This window comes from Rattus rattus, chromosome 5, assembly GCF_011064425.1.
Source record: "Rattus rattus isolate New Zealand chromosome 5, Rrattus_CSIRO_v1, whole genome shotgun sequence".
Taxonomy (NCBI): Eukaryota; Metazoa; Chordata; class Mammalia; order Rodentia; family Muridae; genus Rattus; species Rattus rattus.
In genome coordinates, this window is record NC_046158.1 from 96941780 (window position 1) to 96960041 (window position 18262).

General features: G+C 50.2%; 1 protein-coding gene across 2 annotated transcripts; it reads left to right on the forward strand.

The window, feature by feature from the left end:
- The first annotated feature begins 1015 nt into the window (after positions 1–1015).
- Positions 1016–16810, forward strand: Disp2 (dispatched RND transporter family member 2). 2 transcript variants are annotated; one of them, XM_032903936.1, is made up of 8 exons: positions 1016–1332; positions 7722–8051; positions 8414–8443; positions 8585–8708; positions 8977–9092; positions 9248–9375; positions 9713–9810; positions 11260–16810. In XM_032903936.1, the coding sequence occupies exons 2-8, from the start codon at positions 7738–7740 to the stop codon at positions 14488–14490; spliced, it is 4041 nt and encodes a 1346-aa protein (XP_032759827.1). In that variant the 5' UTR covers positions 1016–1332; positions 7722–7737; the 3' UTR covers positions 14491–16810. The 2 variants fall into 2 exon arrangements, with proteins under 2 accessions (XP_032759827.1, XP_032759826.1); XM_032903935.1 differs by having other exon boundaries at positions 1017–1347.
- The last annotated feature ends 1452 nt before the right edge of the window (positions 16811–18262 follow it).

An 18262-nucleotide genomic window follows, 5' to 3' on the forward strand; every position in this document is an offset into this window, starting at 1 on the left:
AAAGAAACAGCTCTCTTTGTACCCTGCCCTTTCTCTGCCACAAACTGTAGATCAGAGATGGCATCAACCATCTCATAGGCCTAGCCACACCCTGGACACCTGGCACCAATTTAAGGCTGCCTTTATCTCTCCAGCCAACTGAAAGTCACTAAAGGCACTTCTAAAGCTTTAGATCCTATGCCCTAGAGCCTGTACCTTGCCTAGATCAGCACTTGGACACAATTAAGGGATATCTTCAAACCAAACCCTCTTTAGTCTGACTCTCCTCAGCCCCTTGTCACCTCCATGCACAACACAGCCAGAACTGCCTGCTTGCTGTGAAATTCTTTTTTTTTTTTTTTTTTTTTTTTTTTTTATCCAAATCTATCAAGGACTCATCCACTCTTCTGCACCGAGGCTTCCCCTACTTCTTGTATTCGTTATAATTCAGCCACAGGCCTCTAGCCAGGCCTGCCCTTCGACCAACACCTCAATTCCTTCACAGCTAGTCCCTGGTCAGGGCTGGCAAGTGCTCTGGAGTGGGTGGCTATCAGGTCTCTCCGTAAGGCTGAGGTGGGGAGTGGTGGAAAGGGGCTGGGCATCTCTCCTCCTCTCACTCCCTTTTCCCCTTGTTGCGTACTTAAAAAATTCGAGAAGAGGCTCTAACATAGAAAGAGGCCGCAGACTCAAGGCCAGGTCCTAAATGGGAAGAATGACCTAACTCGAGCAGATACCCAGCCCCCCTCGGGAGGACAGAACACTGAGAGAAGCCTAGAGAAATAGGGGTGTTCGTGAGATCCAACCTTTGCTTCCCTGCGCTATGGAGTGTAGAAGCCTGCGGTTGGTGTTGTGAGGATTTTACCCGGGTCGTTCTTTCTGGTTTCTCGTAAAAAGAACAAGGCGGCCAGGAGAGGCGGTTTGGCACATTACTAAGGACAACGATGAGTCCCAGCCAGGGTAGAGAGGCCTGTACTGCAGCCTACAACCTTAGTGACAAGAACCCCCCAGCCCCCTATGCTGCGGCGCTGCAGCAACTTGTGTCCCTGTCTCCCCTCCCTTCTTCCTGTCCTGCGTCCATTGGCGGATTTCTCTTCGGCCCCGCCCAGCGACTGGCCTCTGGAGTGACGCATGCGCAGGAGCCCACCGCTGCCGCTGCTTCAGCACCAGAGCCCGGACAGCGGCGCCGCCCACGGGCATGGACGGTGGTAGCAGCCCCAGCTGCTGCAGCGATCTTCTCTTTGCCAGTTTCTGAACCGCAAGCAGCGGCCTGAAGGGAATACATTAGCCCCAGAAGGCAGCTGCCGGAACAAGTAGGAAGAACCCCTCCGTAGATCCTGCTGGAAGATCTTCTCAGTAAGCCTGCATCAGGTATCCTAAATAGCCGTCGCCACATATCACCTCATCCATTCCTCAGCTCTTCTGAAAGCCTTTTCCCGAGGCGAGTGTGTTTGTACACCTTCATCTTGCCTGGTCAGTTCATCCTCTCTCATCGACACTCGATAATGCCAGCTCTCGTTGCTTTTACCTTCTGGGGGACCTGCCCCACCCACTGTTCTCTCCTTTTCCCTAAGGTCGCAGATGTCCATTTCCTTAGCCTCTAGAGCTCCCCTAACTCCCTGAGGCCTTGCCTCCGTATCTTCTCAAAAGGCCTCAGGACCACAGCTACGTCAGTCTGCATGTCAGTGAGCAAAGGGGTGTGCATGTACAACGGAAAAAAAAAAAAAAAAAGGCTGACCAAAGCAGATGTCCTAGGGAGGGAAGGTGATATTTGAGATCTACATCAGGGGCTGGCTGTCTTTGTCCAGCACCATCAGCTGCTTGTCTGCCCACTGCCATCGGTTGCTCGGCTGCCCAGATCGTTGTTTGTTTTCCTTGCATGGCCTCCTGCTTGTGTACATACTGATCTTAGTCCCTGTGTATGGCAAAAACTAGACTGAAGCTGTGACCCCTGAAGGAGCCTCCCTGGGGGTGGAAGAGAAAAAAACACCTTCCCGCTGAGCACCCATTCCCAGATGTGGGTGCCCTTCATTTTTCTGACTTCATCAGACGTGTGGTGGAACAGTCTGGCCAGGTAGCAATATGGCGCCATTTCTGTGTCCTGCCTGACTCTGCCGCCCACAGAATCTCTCTTCAGACATGAACTACATCTCTCTCCTGCCTGGACGGAAATAAAAGGCATTTTTAGGAGGCAAAAAGCAGATGCAGATCCATTATCTCCAAATTATCTGATTTTAAATGTACATTCTGTTTCTCAGAAGCAGGAGAAAGCCCCACAGGTGGAAGCAAATGTTTTCTCTCCTCTTTTATTAAGTTATTAGACTGGAAGATATAAAATATTCTTCAAGAGGGCAAATCACAGTATGGGCATATTCCCCAGACCAGAGCACAGACCAGGAACTCTGCTTGGAGCCACAACCTGACCAAAAGAAGATGGTGCTGGGGCTGGGGGTTGCAGCTCAGTGATAAAGCATTTTTTCTAGCTTTGGCAAAGCCTTAGGCTCCATCCCCAAACACTGCAGAAAAAAGGGGGGAGAGGAGGGAGGGAACAGTGACAAATCAGGGCAGGGCCCAGGACCAGGAGCATCTGTACAAGGGGCTACAGCATCATTAGCTGTCTGACAAATCTTGCCAAGGATCAGTCCTGTCTGGTCTCCTCATTTCTCCCAAGCATGAGAACTACTTGTTCTGTTCCAGCAGTCCTCTGATCTCTGGAGCTCTCCAGAGACCGTGCATACTACATAGACATAACAATTTTGTTCAACTCAAGAGAGGAAATACACACACACACACACACACACACACACACACACACACACACACTACAGTCCTTTCCTCCCAGGAGAAATCTGGAGATTAAACCTCAGCCTTATATGTGCAAAGAACATATGCATATATGTCAAAATAATATGCAACAGTGTGCTAGCCCTTAGGTGTCTGGAACAGGAAAATCACAAGTTCAAGGCTACACTGAACTACATAGACCTTGGCCTCCTCCCTTTTCTTGGTCTCCCAAGACCCTTCCTCTAGGCCCTGCTTCTGCATCTTCATGTAGCCTACAGAGAAAGTATCTATCTTAAATAAAAAAAAAAAAGTCAAGCATGGTAGCAAATTAACCTCAGCACTCACTTAGCAGGCAGAAGCATAGAGTTCAAGGCCATTCTCACTTGCATATTAAGTTCAAGGCCTGCATGGGCTATCTGTAATCTCAGTTTGGGAGGCTGAGAAGGGGATTTCTATGACTTTGAGGCCAGCCTGGGCTATGTGTCAAAAGCAGAGAGGGGAGAGAGAGAGAGAGAGAGAGAGAGAGAGAGAGAGAGAGAGAGAGAGAGAGAGAGAGATCATGTTTGCCTAGGCTGGCCTCCAAGTATCCAAACTACAGGCACAGCTTTCAGTCCTACAGTATTTTATAATTCATTGACTGCAGAGATATTTGAACAGATAATTATTTGTATTTTTAATTTTTAATGAATGGCTCCCCTCATCTGTCCTGGTCACTCTGTGGGATCGCAGTGACATCCAGATGATTAGTCTGTGGTTCAGGGAACGATTAAATTATACAGGTTTACCCCTTCTGGAGTTCCCAGGTTGGGGCTGTTTGCCTGGGGCCAGATTCAGCACTTTCCACCCACCCCCCACTTGACGGGTGCAGGCAGGCAGTCCAGGAAGTTACTCATCCTCATTAAAGACCTGGCTCATTTCCTTGGGAAGACGGAGACAATGGCTGAACCCTACCATAGCCAGGCTAGAGAATTTCAGATTCTCTACACCGGTATAACATCCTGCACAGTGAAGAAGGGTAGGATTAGGTGCAGTTGATCCTTGATTCCCGTAGAGGAACTGAACCGGTTAGAGAGAGGGAGCTGGAGTCTTACAGAGCCGAGTGGAAGCAAACCAAAGATGGAGACGAGATCCCCTTCAACAGAAGGTTAGGGAAAGAGAGTACTCCATTTTCCAGCAGTATTCTCTGTGGCTGGCTTCTATTACAAATGAGACTGACACACCAAGTTGGGGACTGGTTCCTAGCATAATTCCTCTGTTCAATGCTCTCAGGTCGTCGGCTGCTAGGACAGGCTCCTCCCCTCTACCCTGGCTACTGGACTGTCTTAAGCTCTAGGAGGCAGGCCCTCCTCTAAGAGGGAGAGCACAGCTGATGCTGGTCATGTTGGGTCCCAACTCAGGTCAGGCACAGGGCTAAAAATTAAACAAACAAATAAACAAACTGGGGAGATTGAAATGAAGACCAAACTCTACGGCAACAAGACTAGAGGCTTCCAGGCTCTCCACAGTGGTATACTGACTAGCATGGTGCAGAGGGGTGAGATTATGAACAGTGGCATCATCTAAACCAAGCAGAGGGAATCGCATGACAGGCAGGGAAGCAAGCAGGAAATGGTGAAGTTAAAGACCTTCAGAGGTAAAAAGCAGAGACTGATACAACTGTCTCTAGATTAACTGATTTGAAACGTGTGTTGGGTTCCTCAAAGGGAAGAGAAAGCCCCAGACGTGGAAGCAAATATTTTCCCCCTCTTTTAGTAATTCATCAGTCTGGTAGGTAGAAAGCCTTCTTCAGGAGGGTAATACACAGGAAGCCAGCTTTGTTCTCAAAGAAACAGTTGCTGATGCCGGCTTTCAAGTCTCAGGACACAATGTAGACCGAGTACTGTATCGAGCACATAGAATATACAAATAAATAAACGAACAAGTAAAATAGGAAAAAACTCTAGGTTTAAAAACTCTACTAAGTGTCAGCACCAGGCATGGTGGTGTGCACCTGTACACCGAGCGCTCAGGCATGATGGCTGACTTCTAATTAAAGACCTGGCTCATTTCTTTGGGAAGTCAGAGACAAAGGCTCAACACTAGCATAGCCAGGCTAGAGAATTTCAGATTCTCTACTCTGGTATAACATCCTGCACCTGTACACTGAGCACTCAGGAGGCTAAGGCAGGAGAGCTACGGATTCAAGGCCAGCCTTGGTTACACAGTGGGCATCTGTCTCGATAAGTAAATTAATTAACAAATGATCTCATGCATACACATGACCCAGGGCATTTATCCAGTTTCTCTTTGGCCCAAAGGGATTGGCCTCCAAGGGCTGGCACCCCGGCTGCTAATGTTATTAGCTTTATGGAGTCATCTGAGGTCTTGCTTTAGAATGTCTTTGGTGAAACCAATATATTTCTAAATGTCAAATCAGTACAAATAAACATCAGTGATCTCAGTCATGACATCAGATTTCTAATGCAGACATTATGAAATGGGGGTATTACCTGAGTGCCTAAGAGAGTCACGTTATCCGTGCAAAATATACTTCTCAAGAGAACATGCTCCCTGTGGTCCTGAACTTGGGAAGGAGTAGGAAAGCAAATGTGTCCTCCACGAGCCAAGTTCTATTTCAGGAACGTCATGTGTGCTATATCAAAACCAAGAGCTCAAAAGAAAATGCTCCAAACATTGTCTTTTCTGAGGGCCCAGGGCCAAAAGCTGGGAGAGCCTGAACCCACCTCTGTTGCCCATTGTCCCCTTTTATCTTCAACTGAGGCGTGTTCTCTCTTTTTTGGTTCTTTTTTTTTTTTTTTTTTTTTTTTTTCCAGAGCTGGGGACTGAATCCAGGGCCTTGCGCTTCCTAGGCAAGTGCTCTACCACTGAGCTAAATCTCCAACCCCTGGCGTGTTCTCTCTTAAACTGTTGATACAGCCATTCTTCTGACAGGGCAGGAAATAGGCAGAGTCCACCCGTCGTTTCCACTTTCTTGTCATGGTTTCTAGGCAGAACTTAGCCATTCAGCCACCACAGACAATGTCCACCGGCCACTGTGGCCAGAGCTGTGGTTCTTGACACATCTGTCAGGGGACTAGGTAGGCCTGGACATCAGAGTTAGTGTAGCACAGAACTGGATCTCCCATGGAGTTAGGCAAACTCTGCTGGGCTGGGTAAGCCAAACAAGGGAAAGTAAAGAAGACTCTGCCAAGTCATTCGGCCCTGAACTTCTCTGAGAAGCCCCATCTCTAGGCAATCTGCTCTGTAGCCATTTTGTTTCTGTCTTAAGACTGGCAATCCTGACCCAGGAGTAGGGCTCTCCCTTCCCATGGCAACTAGATGTGCATGCAGTGTTGTCTTGATGACTAATTTGGGGACCCTCACTGACTCCTTCCTGCTATATTTCTTGGAGGTTCCAGCTCCCTCTGTGAACTGTGCACATCCTGACAAAGCAAACCTGTGCTTCGTTCATGACCTGTGTCAGGACTGTTGAAGAAGCAGCAGTCCTGTTTGCTGACCTTTCCAACTTCCCTTGCCTCCACTAAAATTGGGCCATGTGAATTTCTTGCTCATAGAAACCAACATGTTGGGCTGTCTACATCTTCCAACTACCATGAATTCCCAGGGCCAAGTCTTGGGTCTTATTTATCATAATGCCACTCTTAACAGCCAGTCAAGCACTGTGTTTACTTAATAGTCATCCCCGGGCCACCTTCTGTGTCAGTGAGCTGTTCAAGGCACTGCGGATATGGAGAGGAACCTTCTATGCATCAGTATCTGGCTTTCCAGCCTCCACAGTGCACCTGAAACGTGGGACAAGTCTCCGATCTGATAGCTAGTTGCAGCAAATCCATGAAGAAGTATCCAGTAGGGCAATGGAACAGAGAGGGTGCAGGTGACTGGTTTAGAAAGAATAATGAGTGACTCCGCAGGTACTCAAAGGATGTCTGTCAAGAGTATAGACGAGCTGAACATAGCGGTGCACACCCGTAATCCCTGCACTGGGGAGGCAGAGGCAGGCAGAGTTCAAGGACAACATGGTCTGCGTAATGAATTTCAGGAAAGCCAGAGTTATATACATACATACATACATACATACATACATACATACATACATACATACATACATAGGGGGGGAGAGGGAGAGAGAGAGAGAGAGGAGAGAGAGAGACTATAAACAGGCAAGTACACAGTCTACACGTTCAGAAGACCTTGAACTTTGTTCTAATCTTTACCTCTCTTTGAATCTGTTTTCAAACCTGTAAGGCAAGAAAATTCTTCTTGGTTTTGTAGGCAGTAATAAGGTTATGTACATAGAAACATATTTCATATAAAGCAGTGTATGGCATATGGCAGGTTTGCCAGTGATACTTTAAGAATGCATGATGGGCTGGAGAGATGGCTCGAAGGTTAAGAGCACTGACTGCTCTTCCAGAGGTCCTGAGTTCAATTCCCAGCAACCACGTGGTGGCTCACAACCATCTGTAAAGAGATCCGATGCCCCTTTCTGTATGTCTGAAGAGAGCAACAGTGTACTCCTATACATAAAATAAATAAATAATTCTTATTTTAAAAAAGAATGCATGGGTTGGGGATTTAGCTCAGTGGTAGAGCGCTTGCCTAGCAAGCGCAAGGCCCTGGGTTTGGTCCCCAGCTCCGAAAAAAAGAAAAAAGAAAAAAAAAAAAAGAATGCATGATGTTTTGGATGAGAGTGTGGACCCTGTCATCCATGATTTGAGCTCTCACCCTCCTTATCTATCCGCAGAACTAGAAAAGAAAAAAAGAAAAAACACCAACCCTAGGTTCCTATTTCTTTATTATTATTATTATTAATTATTATTAATTATTATTATTATTATTATTATTATTATTATTTATTTTTCAGCCCACCCCATAGACTCCTATTTCTTGTCTCACTTACTGAATGATTCTGGGACACAGATAACCCACTACCCCTATCTTTCCTTCCTACCTTCTTCCAGGTCCTAGACCAAAGCCATGGCTCCCGAGGCAAGCCCAGAGAGAAGCTGCTCCCTCCACACCTGTCCCCTGGAAGACCCAACCGGGGCTCCGGTACCACCACCAACAGTTTCCACGCTGCAGGCTGTAGACCCAACCAGTCCGTTAACAGCTGGCCATTTTGCCTTTCCTCGAGCGCCTCAAGACTATCAAGAAGGCAGTTCGTTACTAGGATTTGGAGACCAAGCATCTCTATGTGCCCATATCTCCAACCTCAACACTTCCATAGACCCCTCTCAGCATGATGGGGTCTGGAAGCCACCTTCTATGCAGCGCCATGTGGTCAGTGTCAGGTAAGAAGGGGGCTGAAAAGGCCATTAAAAGGTACATCAGACTCTGAAGCCTCCAATTCCTTTCTTAGTAGGTGACTTGGATGTCTCCTGCCTCTGATGGAGGAGGCAGCTTGGATGGAGTAGGAAACAAACAAACAAGCAACAAAAACTGGAGCTCGGGCGTGGGCAACATTAATACCAATTTCCTCTATGCTTTGGCCTCTGTCTTACACCCCCTCCCTTCCCAACCCAATGTGTACTTAATCCAACCCCCAACCAGCCACACACACACACACACACACACACACACACACACACACACACACACACACGCATGCACACACCAGAAGACTATGGTAAATTTCTCTTTTTGTCTTCCACAGGCAGGAACGCACTTTCCGGATGCCGAAGAGGTAGGGCCAGTCCTCCTCTGTGCTCCCCGGAGTGGCTAGGCTGGTACCCACTCCATGGATTCTCTTCTCTACTACTCCAGCTCACCAGCCTTACCACCACACCCAACACCGACTCATGCAGGCTTTCTCCCTCTTTTCCAGCTATTCTCATATGATTGCTGAGTGGCCAATGGCTGTGCTCCTGGGGTGTCTGGCCTTCATCTTCCTCTGTACCCTAGCTGGATTGTTGGGAAGCCCACCGCTTGACTTTTCTGAGCCTTTACTGGTGAGAGGCCACGGGAGGGAGAGAGAAACCCCTACACTGAACAGTACAGCTCAGTCTGGGGCAGACAGTTGACTATGTTGGGGGATAAGGTGGTGATGGTGAGTTCTGGATCACCAAAGAACTATAGAGACTGTACAGAAATTATATGCCTACAATCCAGGTAGGAGGGAACCAAAGGGTCACAGCTGAGAAGCGCCCAGAGGGAGGGTACTCTTCCTTTGCCCCACCCTTCCTGAACACTTGTTCCTTTCTGCTCTTCTTCCTGCAGGGTTTTGAGCCTCGAGACACAGAGATCGACCGAAAGCTAGAAGTTTGGAAAGCCATGCAGGCCCTCACTGGCCCCAAGAATCTGTTTTCTCTTTCCCCAGATCCTGAGGTGAACAGGTAACATGCCCCCCCCATCTTCCCACTGAGAGTAGCAAAGGGAGGGACACCAGGTGACCTCTTCAAGACATGTGAGAGGAGGCGGCTGCTCCTTCCATTCCCTGTGAGTCTCCTATCCCGAACGGTACCCTGGAAAAACTTCTCTCTCTATTCAGCTCAAGCCTCCTCAGCACCCTGAGCCCTGCAGCCTGGGGCAGGGCCGAGGAAAGTGTGGTCCGGACCAAGAGGATGGTGGGGCCTGTGGAAGTCAAAGAAGAGGAGAACTTCTTTTGTGGTCCCCCTGGTAAGCTGCATCGTGGCCAGTCCTGACGTCAGTGGGGGTCTCTACCCCCACAGAGTAGAATGAACAAGTCCAGAGAAAATAATGGGCAGATAGAAAGAAAAAAATGGCCACCAGTCACGTCCAAGCCAAGGAAGATGGAGTAATAAAATCAGTCTCAAGTGCTCCAGCTAGGTGCAGTCAAGCTGAATGAACATAGGCAAGAAGTAGGCATCGGGCTTAGGCTTCAGGCTACTGGGAATCGAGGCTTCAGGGAGCCCAGCATGAGAATATTCTCTGTTAGAGGGCCCTGCCCTGGTTCTGGGGTCAGAGGGCTGAGCTGTGTGGGATTGTGTTGCAGAGAAAAAACTTGCAAAACTGGTGTTCGTGTCCACCTCTGGGGGAAGCCTGTGGAACCTGCAAGCCATCCATTCCATGTGTCGCATAGAACAGGAGCAGGTGAGCTGGCTGGGGACATGACAGGGTGTGGGTGGGAACCGAGGACACTAAGTACCTAGTCCCTGTCTGATACTGCTTAGCCAGGACTGCCTGGGTAGACTGGGGATTAGAGCTCTTCCTGCTTAGAAAACTGTTCCAATTCTACTGAGGCTCCAGGTTGGGCCCAGACAAAGAAAAGTAGGCTGATTGGAGGAGCTCCAACCTCCCGTCACATAGAGAACTCAAGCCCGGCATAAGGAGCTTAAAAAGGTTTGAAAAGAGATCTCAAACATACGTTGAGGAGACGCTGGCCCCGGGAAGTTGAGACTCTAGGCCTCAAGGCTGCAGCCTTGTCAACCCAAGCAGTGCCAATCCAGTTGCGCCAACAGAGAACCATATGCAGTGGTATCCATGGACGTGTTTGCTGTTAAAACTGTATGCAAACCACTCTGTAGCTCTAAGCCCCAAGTCCCTTGTGTCACACTATGATGTCCAGAGCATCAGAGGACACTGGTTAACAATATGTGTTCTGCCCTCAAATGCCCGAGTTTAAGGCCAGCTCCAGGGTTCCTTTGGTATGTAATCTCTCACTGCCTCACATGTGCTGGGTGTTTGTTTGGTGGGTTGGTGGGTTGGTTTTCGTTGGCTTGTTCTTTTGTAGTGCTAAGGATCAAACGTAGATACCTATATGTACTGAGTATGTGCTCTGTTACTGAGCTACATCCTCAGCCCTGTGTACAGGAAATAGGGACAATAATAGTATGTCCTTTATAGGGATGGTGACAGTGAAGTGAGATAGAGTTTGGAAGAATCTGACATAATGCTGGCACTGGGAATGACTTGATAATGTACAGCAGCAGCAGCACTGTGAACTAGTCCCCAAGGATGTGCATGTGGTTAGTGGCGGGTGGGCGTAGGGGAGTCCTCTGACTCCAGGTGGGAGCTTTGTACCACACCAGCTGCTGTGATGTGAACAGCAGGGTTGAAAGGAAAGGAGGTCAAGATGGGAAAAGGAAGTTCCGGCCTTAAGAGGCTTTAAGCAACCCAGGGATAGAAGGGCTGGGAGTTCTCAGTGACCCTGACCCTGGAATGCCTTCTGCTGCTTGCTTCCAGTTCTCTGGTCTCTTGGCCTTGTTCCATATAATGCTTGACCTATCCACTCCAGTTCCTGACTTAGGAAGTTGTAAAGCTGGTGGGAGGGGCTATAGGAGCCCTTCTGGAAGCCTCTGGAAAAGGTCTGGGGAAACTTCCCCAGGCTCGACTTTAATAAAGCCAAGACAGAGTTACTAGAAGCTAGGCCAGGGGCAAATACAGTTTTAGACAAAGCATTTCTTTTGGGCTATCAAGATACTTGCTCTCTGCCCTTCAGTATGATGAGCAAGAGGGCCACCCATCCCTGGACAGAATTAAGGTAACCTGAGCCCCTGGACTTTTCTCTGAGCTTCACCCCCACTCCTGTGTGCCCTACAGATCCGCTCTCACATCAGCTTTGGGGCTCTGTGCCAGCGATCAGCAGCCAATGAGTGCTGCCCCAGCTGGTCCCTGGGAAACTATCTGGCTGTGCTGTCTAACCGCTCCTCCTGCCAAGACACCACCCAAGCTGATACAGACCGCACACTGGCCCTGCTACGGTTCTGTGCCACCTTCTACCACCGTGGTGTCCTGGTGCCTGCTTGTGTGGGATCTGGGCAGGACAAACCCCCATTTTGTGCCCAAGTTCCCGCCAAGTGTACCGGAAGCAGCGCTGTCTATCAACTCCTGCACTTCCTGCTAGACAGAGACTTTCTGAGTCCCCAGACTGCGGATTACCAGGTGCCCTCCCTCAAGTTCGCCCTGCTCTTCCTGCCCATTATAAAGACCTCCTCTCTTCTAGACATCTATCTGGACGGCCTAGGTGACCCGATTAAAGTTTCTGACAACTACACATCTATCAGTGGCATGGACTTGGGCCTCAAGCCCAGACTATTGAAGTACTACCTAGCAGAAGATACCATGTACCCCTTGCTATCCCTGGTTATCATCTTCTTTGGCATGTCCCTCTACCTGCGTTCACTCTTCATCACGTTCATGTCACTTCTAGGGGTGCTGGGCTCCCTAATGGTGGCTTTCTTTCTTTACCATGTGGCATTCCGCATGGCCTACTTCCCCTTTGTCAATCTAGCGTCTCTCCTTCTGCTTAGTGGTGTCTGTGTCAATTACACACTCATCTTCTTCGATTTGTGGCGCCTCAGCAGGGGCCAGGTGCCCTCCGGGGGCCTAGCACACCGTGTGGGCCGTACCATGCACCACTTTGGCTACCTGCTCCTGGTCTCAGGCCTCACCACCAGCGCGGCCTTCTACGGCAGCTACCTGAGCCGCCTGCCCACAGTGCGTTGTTTTGCTCTTTTCATGGGCACCGCTGTACTAGTGCACATGGGACTCACACTGCTCTGGCTTCCCGCCACCGTGGTGCTCCATGAGCGCTACCTGGCACACGGCTGTGTGGCCCAAGCGCAGGGCCAGAGGGGTGGCACCGACCCCCTGCGGCTGTTGCTGGCGTTGCACAGACGGATTCGCATTCTTCGCAAGATTTTTTCCATCCTCTCACGCCTGCTCTTTCAACGCCTGCTGCCCTGTGGTGTCATTAAGTTTCGATACATCTGGATCTGCTGGTTCGCGGCGTTGGCGGCAGGGGGCGCCTACATCGGCGGCGTCAGCCCTCGCCTGCGACTGCCCATTCTACTGCCACTTGGCGGCCAGTTCTTCCGGTCTAGCCATCCCTTTGAGCGCTTTGATGCAGAATACCGCCAGCAGTTCCTGTTCGAAGATCTACCTCCAAATGAGGGCGGCAACTTGCCAGTGGTTCTGGTGTGGGGAATCCTGCCAGTGGACACTAGTGATCCCCTGGACCCTCGCACCAACAGCTCAGTGGTAAGCGATCCTGACTTCTCGCCCAGCAGCCCCGAGGCCCAGGAGTGGCTCCAGGCTCTCTGTCAGGGAGCCCAGAACCAGAGCTTCTTTGGAGACCAGCCAGAGGGTTGGCCTACGCTGTGTTTAGTGGAAGCCCTGCAGCAGTGGATGGAAAGCCCCAGCTGTGGCCGCCTGGGTGCCGATCTATGCTGTGGCCAGTCAGAATTCCCCTGGGCCCCCCAGCTTTACCTGCACTGTCTGAAGATGATGGCTCTGGAGCAAAGTCCTGATGGCACACGTGACCTGGGACTCCGCTTCGATTCTCACGGCAACCTAGCAGCTCTAGTTCTGAAGTTTCAGACCAACTTACCATACAGTACAGAGTATGGCCCAGTCCACCATTTCTACACTGAAGTCAGCCGCTGGCTGTCAACAGAGATGAGCAAGGCACCTCCTGGGCTCAACAAGGGTTGGTTCACCAGCACCTTGGAGCTGTACAGCTTACAGCATAGTCTAAGCACAGAGCCTGCCGTGGTGCTCGGTCTGGCTCTGGCACTAGCCTTTGCCACACTGTTGCTGGGCACTTGGAACGTTCCCCTCAGCCTGTTCTCTGTGGCAGCCGTGGCTGGCACTGTGTTGCTCACTGTGGGCTTGCTGGTTCTTCTTGAGTGGCAACTCAACACTGCCGAGGCCCTCTTTCTCTCTGCCTCTGTGGGCCTCTCTGTAGACTTAACTGTTAACTATTGTATCTCCTATCACTTGTGCCCCCACCCAGACCGCCTGAGCCGTGTGGCCTTCTCCTTACGTCAGACCAGTCGGGCCACAGCAATGGGGACTGGAGTGTTGTTTGCCTCTGGCGTGATCATGCTGCCTTCCACCATACTGCTCTATCGAAAGCTGGGCATCATCGTCATGATGGTCAAGTTTCTTGGCTGTGCCTTTGCCAGCTTCTTCTTCCAGTCCCTGTGCTGTTTCTTCGGGCCAGAGAAGAACTGTGGGCAGATCCTATGGCCCTGTGCCCATCTGCCGTGGGATGCTGGGACTGAGGATCCCGATGAGAAGGGGCGAACAGGGCCACCAGGGTTCTCTGAACACTATGAGTTGCAGCCCCTGGCGCGGCGCCGGAGTCCCAGCTTCGACACCAGCACAGCCACCAGCAAGCTTTCCCATCGGCCTTCCATACTCTCTGAAGACCTGCAGATACACGATGGCAGCTGCTGCCTCCAGCACGCCCAAGTCCCTGTCTCACCAAGGGATCTGCTCCTGGACCACCAGACAGTCTTCAGCCAGTGTCCGGCCCTGCAGACCTCTTCTCCATATAAGCAGGTTGGTCCCAACCCCCAAACCTGGATCAGGCAAGATTCCCAGGGACAGAAAACTGAGCCCTTGCAGGCCCTGCCAGAAGGCCCTGCCCACTGCCCTAAGCCCAAAGTCGTGGAAGAGCTCCCTGACGGCCTGTGCTCCTCAGCCAGCACCCTGGAGGGACTCAGCGTCTCAGATGACACCTGTGCCTCTGAGCCCAGTGTCCGTGTGCCAGATTCTGTGGGCACCTCCCCAGAAGTCATGAATGGCACTGGGCACCCCATACTTGAGCGGGGTCAGCTGAACGGGAAACGTGACACCCTCTGGCTGGCACTGAAGGAGACCATCTATGACCCAAACATGCCCAATTCTCACCACAGCAGCTTGTCCTGGAAGGGCCGTGGAGGGCCAGGTGATATAAGCCCCGTGGTACTTCCCAACAGTCAGCCAGATCTTCCAGATGTTTGGCTCCGTAGGCCTAGCACCTACGCCTCTGGCTACAGCAGCTGAGAGAGGCCAAGGAAGGCCAGACCAGGGTCCAGAACCCTTTGGTGAAGATAAGGCAAATGCCACACTAGCCTAGAGCCTGAAGGTATTTCTCCATATGGACATGATGTCTCACCCTCCAACTATGGATTCTAAACCCTGCCAGATGTTCCAGCCTTGATCTCTTTGCTACTTACCCCTATATCTGGAGGATTCAGTGGGAGAGCCTTGCAAGGTAATACCAGGCTCTCCCTGTGACCAGCTGAGGACTCATCTGCCCCCACAGTGCCAACAAGGACCCCCTCCTCTGGAAAGGAGGTCAGATGTGCAGTTCCAGGTATCGGGGAGGCTGATCAGCTGTCTCCCAGGTGGCAAGAAGTTCAGTGAAGCTAAGGTACTCCATCTTGGGGATCCTGTTGGAGTACCTCACTGACTAGAAGAACCCTTAAGAACCTCCACAGCCTACTGAATCTCATCCCTTCTCATCAGCCCTCAGTCAGGACTCTTCACTTCTTGGGAAGCTTCTCTGGGCCAGAAGTGAGCATGGCCTCTGTCCTGCACTGTCCTGTTCCATTCATACTCACTGGTGTGACTAGACATTCTCCAAAAGCAGAATGGAGATGGATGCGAGAGAGAAGCAGGAGGAGACCTTAATGTCCGCTTTGGAGCATCCCCAAATTCCAAGAAGGCTCCCCTGCTAGTGAACAGTAGTCACCCCTTCCCACTGCCACACCTGCCAGTCTTCTTGGACTCTGGTAAATTTACCCCAGAGTGGCCAGCATTTGATCCAGACACTGACTAAAGGATTGATTGTTACCCAAAGTCATGTCACTGGGTAGCAGCAGGGTCTGCTCCTGACTCATGCTGCCACTACAGCTCCCTGTCTCCTCCTGACTGTCTGCTTCAGGGCCCCTGGCCCCTGGCCCCTGGCCCCTGGCTGCCTTGATCCTTGGCTTCTGGCAATTACCTACTCTCTTTTATTGAGCATCTCTGGGTGAGCCCTCCCTCCTCTCTGGGCCTCCACCTCCAGAAAGAGTTGTAATCTGAGTAGGCCCTGGAGTTCCTCATTTCCTTTGAGCTCCCGATGCCGACTAGCAATGGGCCGACCAGATCACAAGCAGCTGAAGCTTGGGCTTCAAGGGCATGCCTTTTCCATGGCCGAGAGGACAGACAGGCTTCACCAGAAGGGGTACTGAGGGAGAGAAGAATGTAAACAGAATCTAGTTAAGACAGGAACACAGAGTTGCTCTTGTGGGGTTGTCCATGATCTTGAAGGTTCTCTAGGTCAATTCCCCAGTTTCTAAAGACTAGGCCTCTCTAGGGTACCAGGAAGACTCAAGACCCGTAAGGTTGATTGATGGCATGCATCCCTGATTGGCAGCAGAGTGCTCTCCTGACTTATTCAGCCACTATAGCTGCCCTCTTCCTCCTAATCCTCCTAACTGACTGACTGCTTCAGGGCCATTGGCTTTTTCCACCAGAGCACGACTCTGTCCTGAGGCTTTATCTCACGTGACACTAGGCAACATTAGCAAGTTAACCTACTGAACACCTGCACTGGGAATGGTGTTATAAGGAAGAGAGAGAGGTGTGAAAGAGAACACCTCTCTGCTTCTGCCGGGAAGCAGGCATTAGTGGGACAGTGTCACTACTGAGCTCAGGTACCCAGCATGAGGTGACCAGGAAGATCCCTGGAGAGGGATGGTTTGAGCTGGGCTTCAGAAGATCAATCATATCAGACAGGAGGGGCACAGGTTCAACTCTAAATGTCCCCTAAGGACCGCTCTTTCAAAGAACTCCTGTGTCTAAAACTCCTGCTCCAATGGGTGTGAGCTTGAGGGGGGCCACCAGCTCAACTTCCTTTTCTAGTGTAGCTCTCCAGGTCCCAAGATCGTGGCATGAAGTCCACTAAGCTAGGCCATTTTATATATGAGTTCAGAACGGAATTTTTCAGTGCCAAACAATCTGAGGCAAAGCCAGAGGCAGGCCAGAGGACATTTTTGTTTTATTTTGTTGAGTTCTCGTGTTATCAAGACCTACCTCCCACCCCAAGTAGCCCAGGACAAGTGGAGCAGAAACTCAAATGAGAACATAAGAATGTGGAAAACAGTATCCATGGAGAACTAGTTCCAGCCCACCCCTCACCCTCCAGCATACCAAAATCTGAGGATGCTCAAGTCCCTTGTGTAGAATGGTGTAGTATTTGCATATAATGATGCATATTCTCCTATACACTTTAAATGGTCTCTAGAGTATGTATAATGCCTAATATGATGTAAACACTATGTCAGCCCTTACACAGTGTTGTTGTAATAATGACAAGAAAAATAATGTGTGTGTGGTGGCTTTTTGTTTCTTTCTTTTCTTTTTTTCTACTTTAAGGTATTCAGGTTGGGTGTGGTTTACACACACACATCGAATATTCTGGGTCTGTGCAGTTGGTAAGGCCACAGGGAGCGGGCTGTGTAAGTAAGGTCAACTCCTTGCAAGATCACTAATTTGAGATAAATGGCACCTGATCATGCTGGGCTTCATGCGAGCACCTGTAGTCTCAGCTATGTGGGAGACTAAAGCTGAAAGATCACTTGAGCCGAGCTTGGACAACACAGCAAGACCATGTCTGAGGGGGGGGGGGAGACAGAGACACAGAGACAGACAGAGACACAGAAAGAGAAACACACACAAACACACACACACACACAGAGAGATAGACAGAGACAGAGAGACAGAGACAGACAGAGAGAAACACACACAAACACACACACACAGAGAGAGAGAGAGAGAGAGAGAGAGAGAGAGAGAGAGAGAGAGAGAGAGAGAGAGAGAGAGAGGCTAACTGCTGATATCTGGAAACATAAGCAGTCACTAGTACCTAATTTAAACCTAATGAGTAGGGAGTAGGTACATTTCTCAGGTTATGCCCAAATAACATTCCGCTTTTCCAGCTTGTGTGTTCAACAGAATCCTGGCTTATATGCACCAGATACTGTGTGTGCTTCTCCATCACAGGGCTGGGCTAGGAAGATGGGTCACAGAGAGGATAAAGTGACTTGTGTTCCTTAGCATAAGCAGTTCTGCCTCAGGCTGGGTGTAGCTTAGTGGTACATCCATGGTTAACACACAGGAGACATTGCGATCTGATCCATCTCTAGCTCCATAAGACTTTGCCTTAACTCAAGGGGAGTAACTTCTCAGCAGTTGGCCTTGGCTTCTCCGATGCGTGTTGTGGGAGACTACAGTTCATGGACCCTGAAAAGTTGCTCCTTCAGCTGGGTGTGGTTGTGAATGCCCATGATCCCAGAACTCAGGAAAGGGAGGCAAAAGGATCAAAGTTCAAGGCCATCCTCTTAGAGCTGGCTTGATGCCAGCTACATGATACTCTGCCTCAAGTCTCAATAGCCCTCCCCACAAAGAATCTATAAGCGCGCTCTCCTCTCTCCCCCTCCCCTCTTCCCTCTTCCCCTCTCCCCCTCTCCTCCTCTCCCCCTCCCCTCTCTCCCCTCCCCTCTCCCCTCTCCCTTCTCCCCTCTGACAATCTTCAGAGCGTGGGAGGGGGTACATGTGTTGGTATCAGGGGTTCAGGTACACCTAAGAGTCTTTTTTTAAAAAGGGATTTCTAGGTCCCATTCTTGTAAGTCATTGCTTCACAACTCTACAGGAAGGCAGGTGAGTAAGAGCAGCTGACGAATCAACCATATCTGTTCTCCATGACACCAGGCCTAGGAGACTGGAAAAACCCAGTGATAACCTAAAATGTCACCTTGGGGCTGAGGGAATTGGTCAGTGGTGGAGTGAT

What these genes read in the sequence shown, in the direction of transcription:
- Disp2 (XM_032903936.1), top strand. Translation starts at nt 7,738, where the DNA reads ATGGCTCCCGAGGCAAGCCCAGAGAGAAGCTGCTCCCTCCACACCTGT. An exon ending in CGCCATGTGGTCAGTGTCAG is followed by an intron (nt 8,052 to 8,413) that starts GTAAGAAGGGGG and finishes TGTCTTCCACAG; the next exon opens with GCAGGAACGCACTTTCCGGA. An exon ending in CCAGATCCTGAGGTGAACAG is followed by an intron (nt 9,093 to 9,247) that starts GTAACATGCCCC and finishes CTCTCTATTCAG; the next exon opens with CTCAAGCCTCCTCAGCACCC.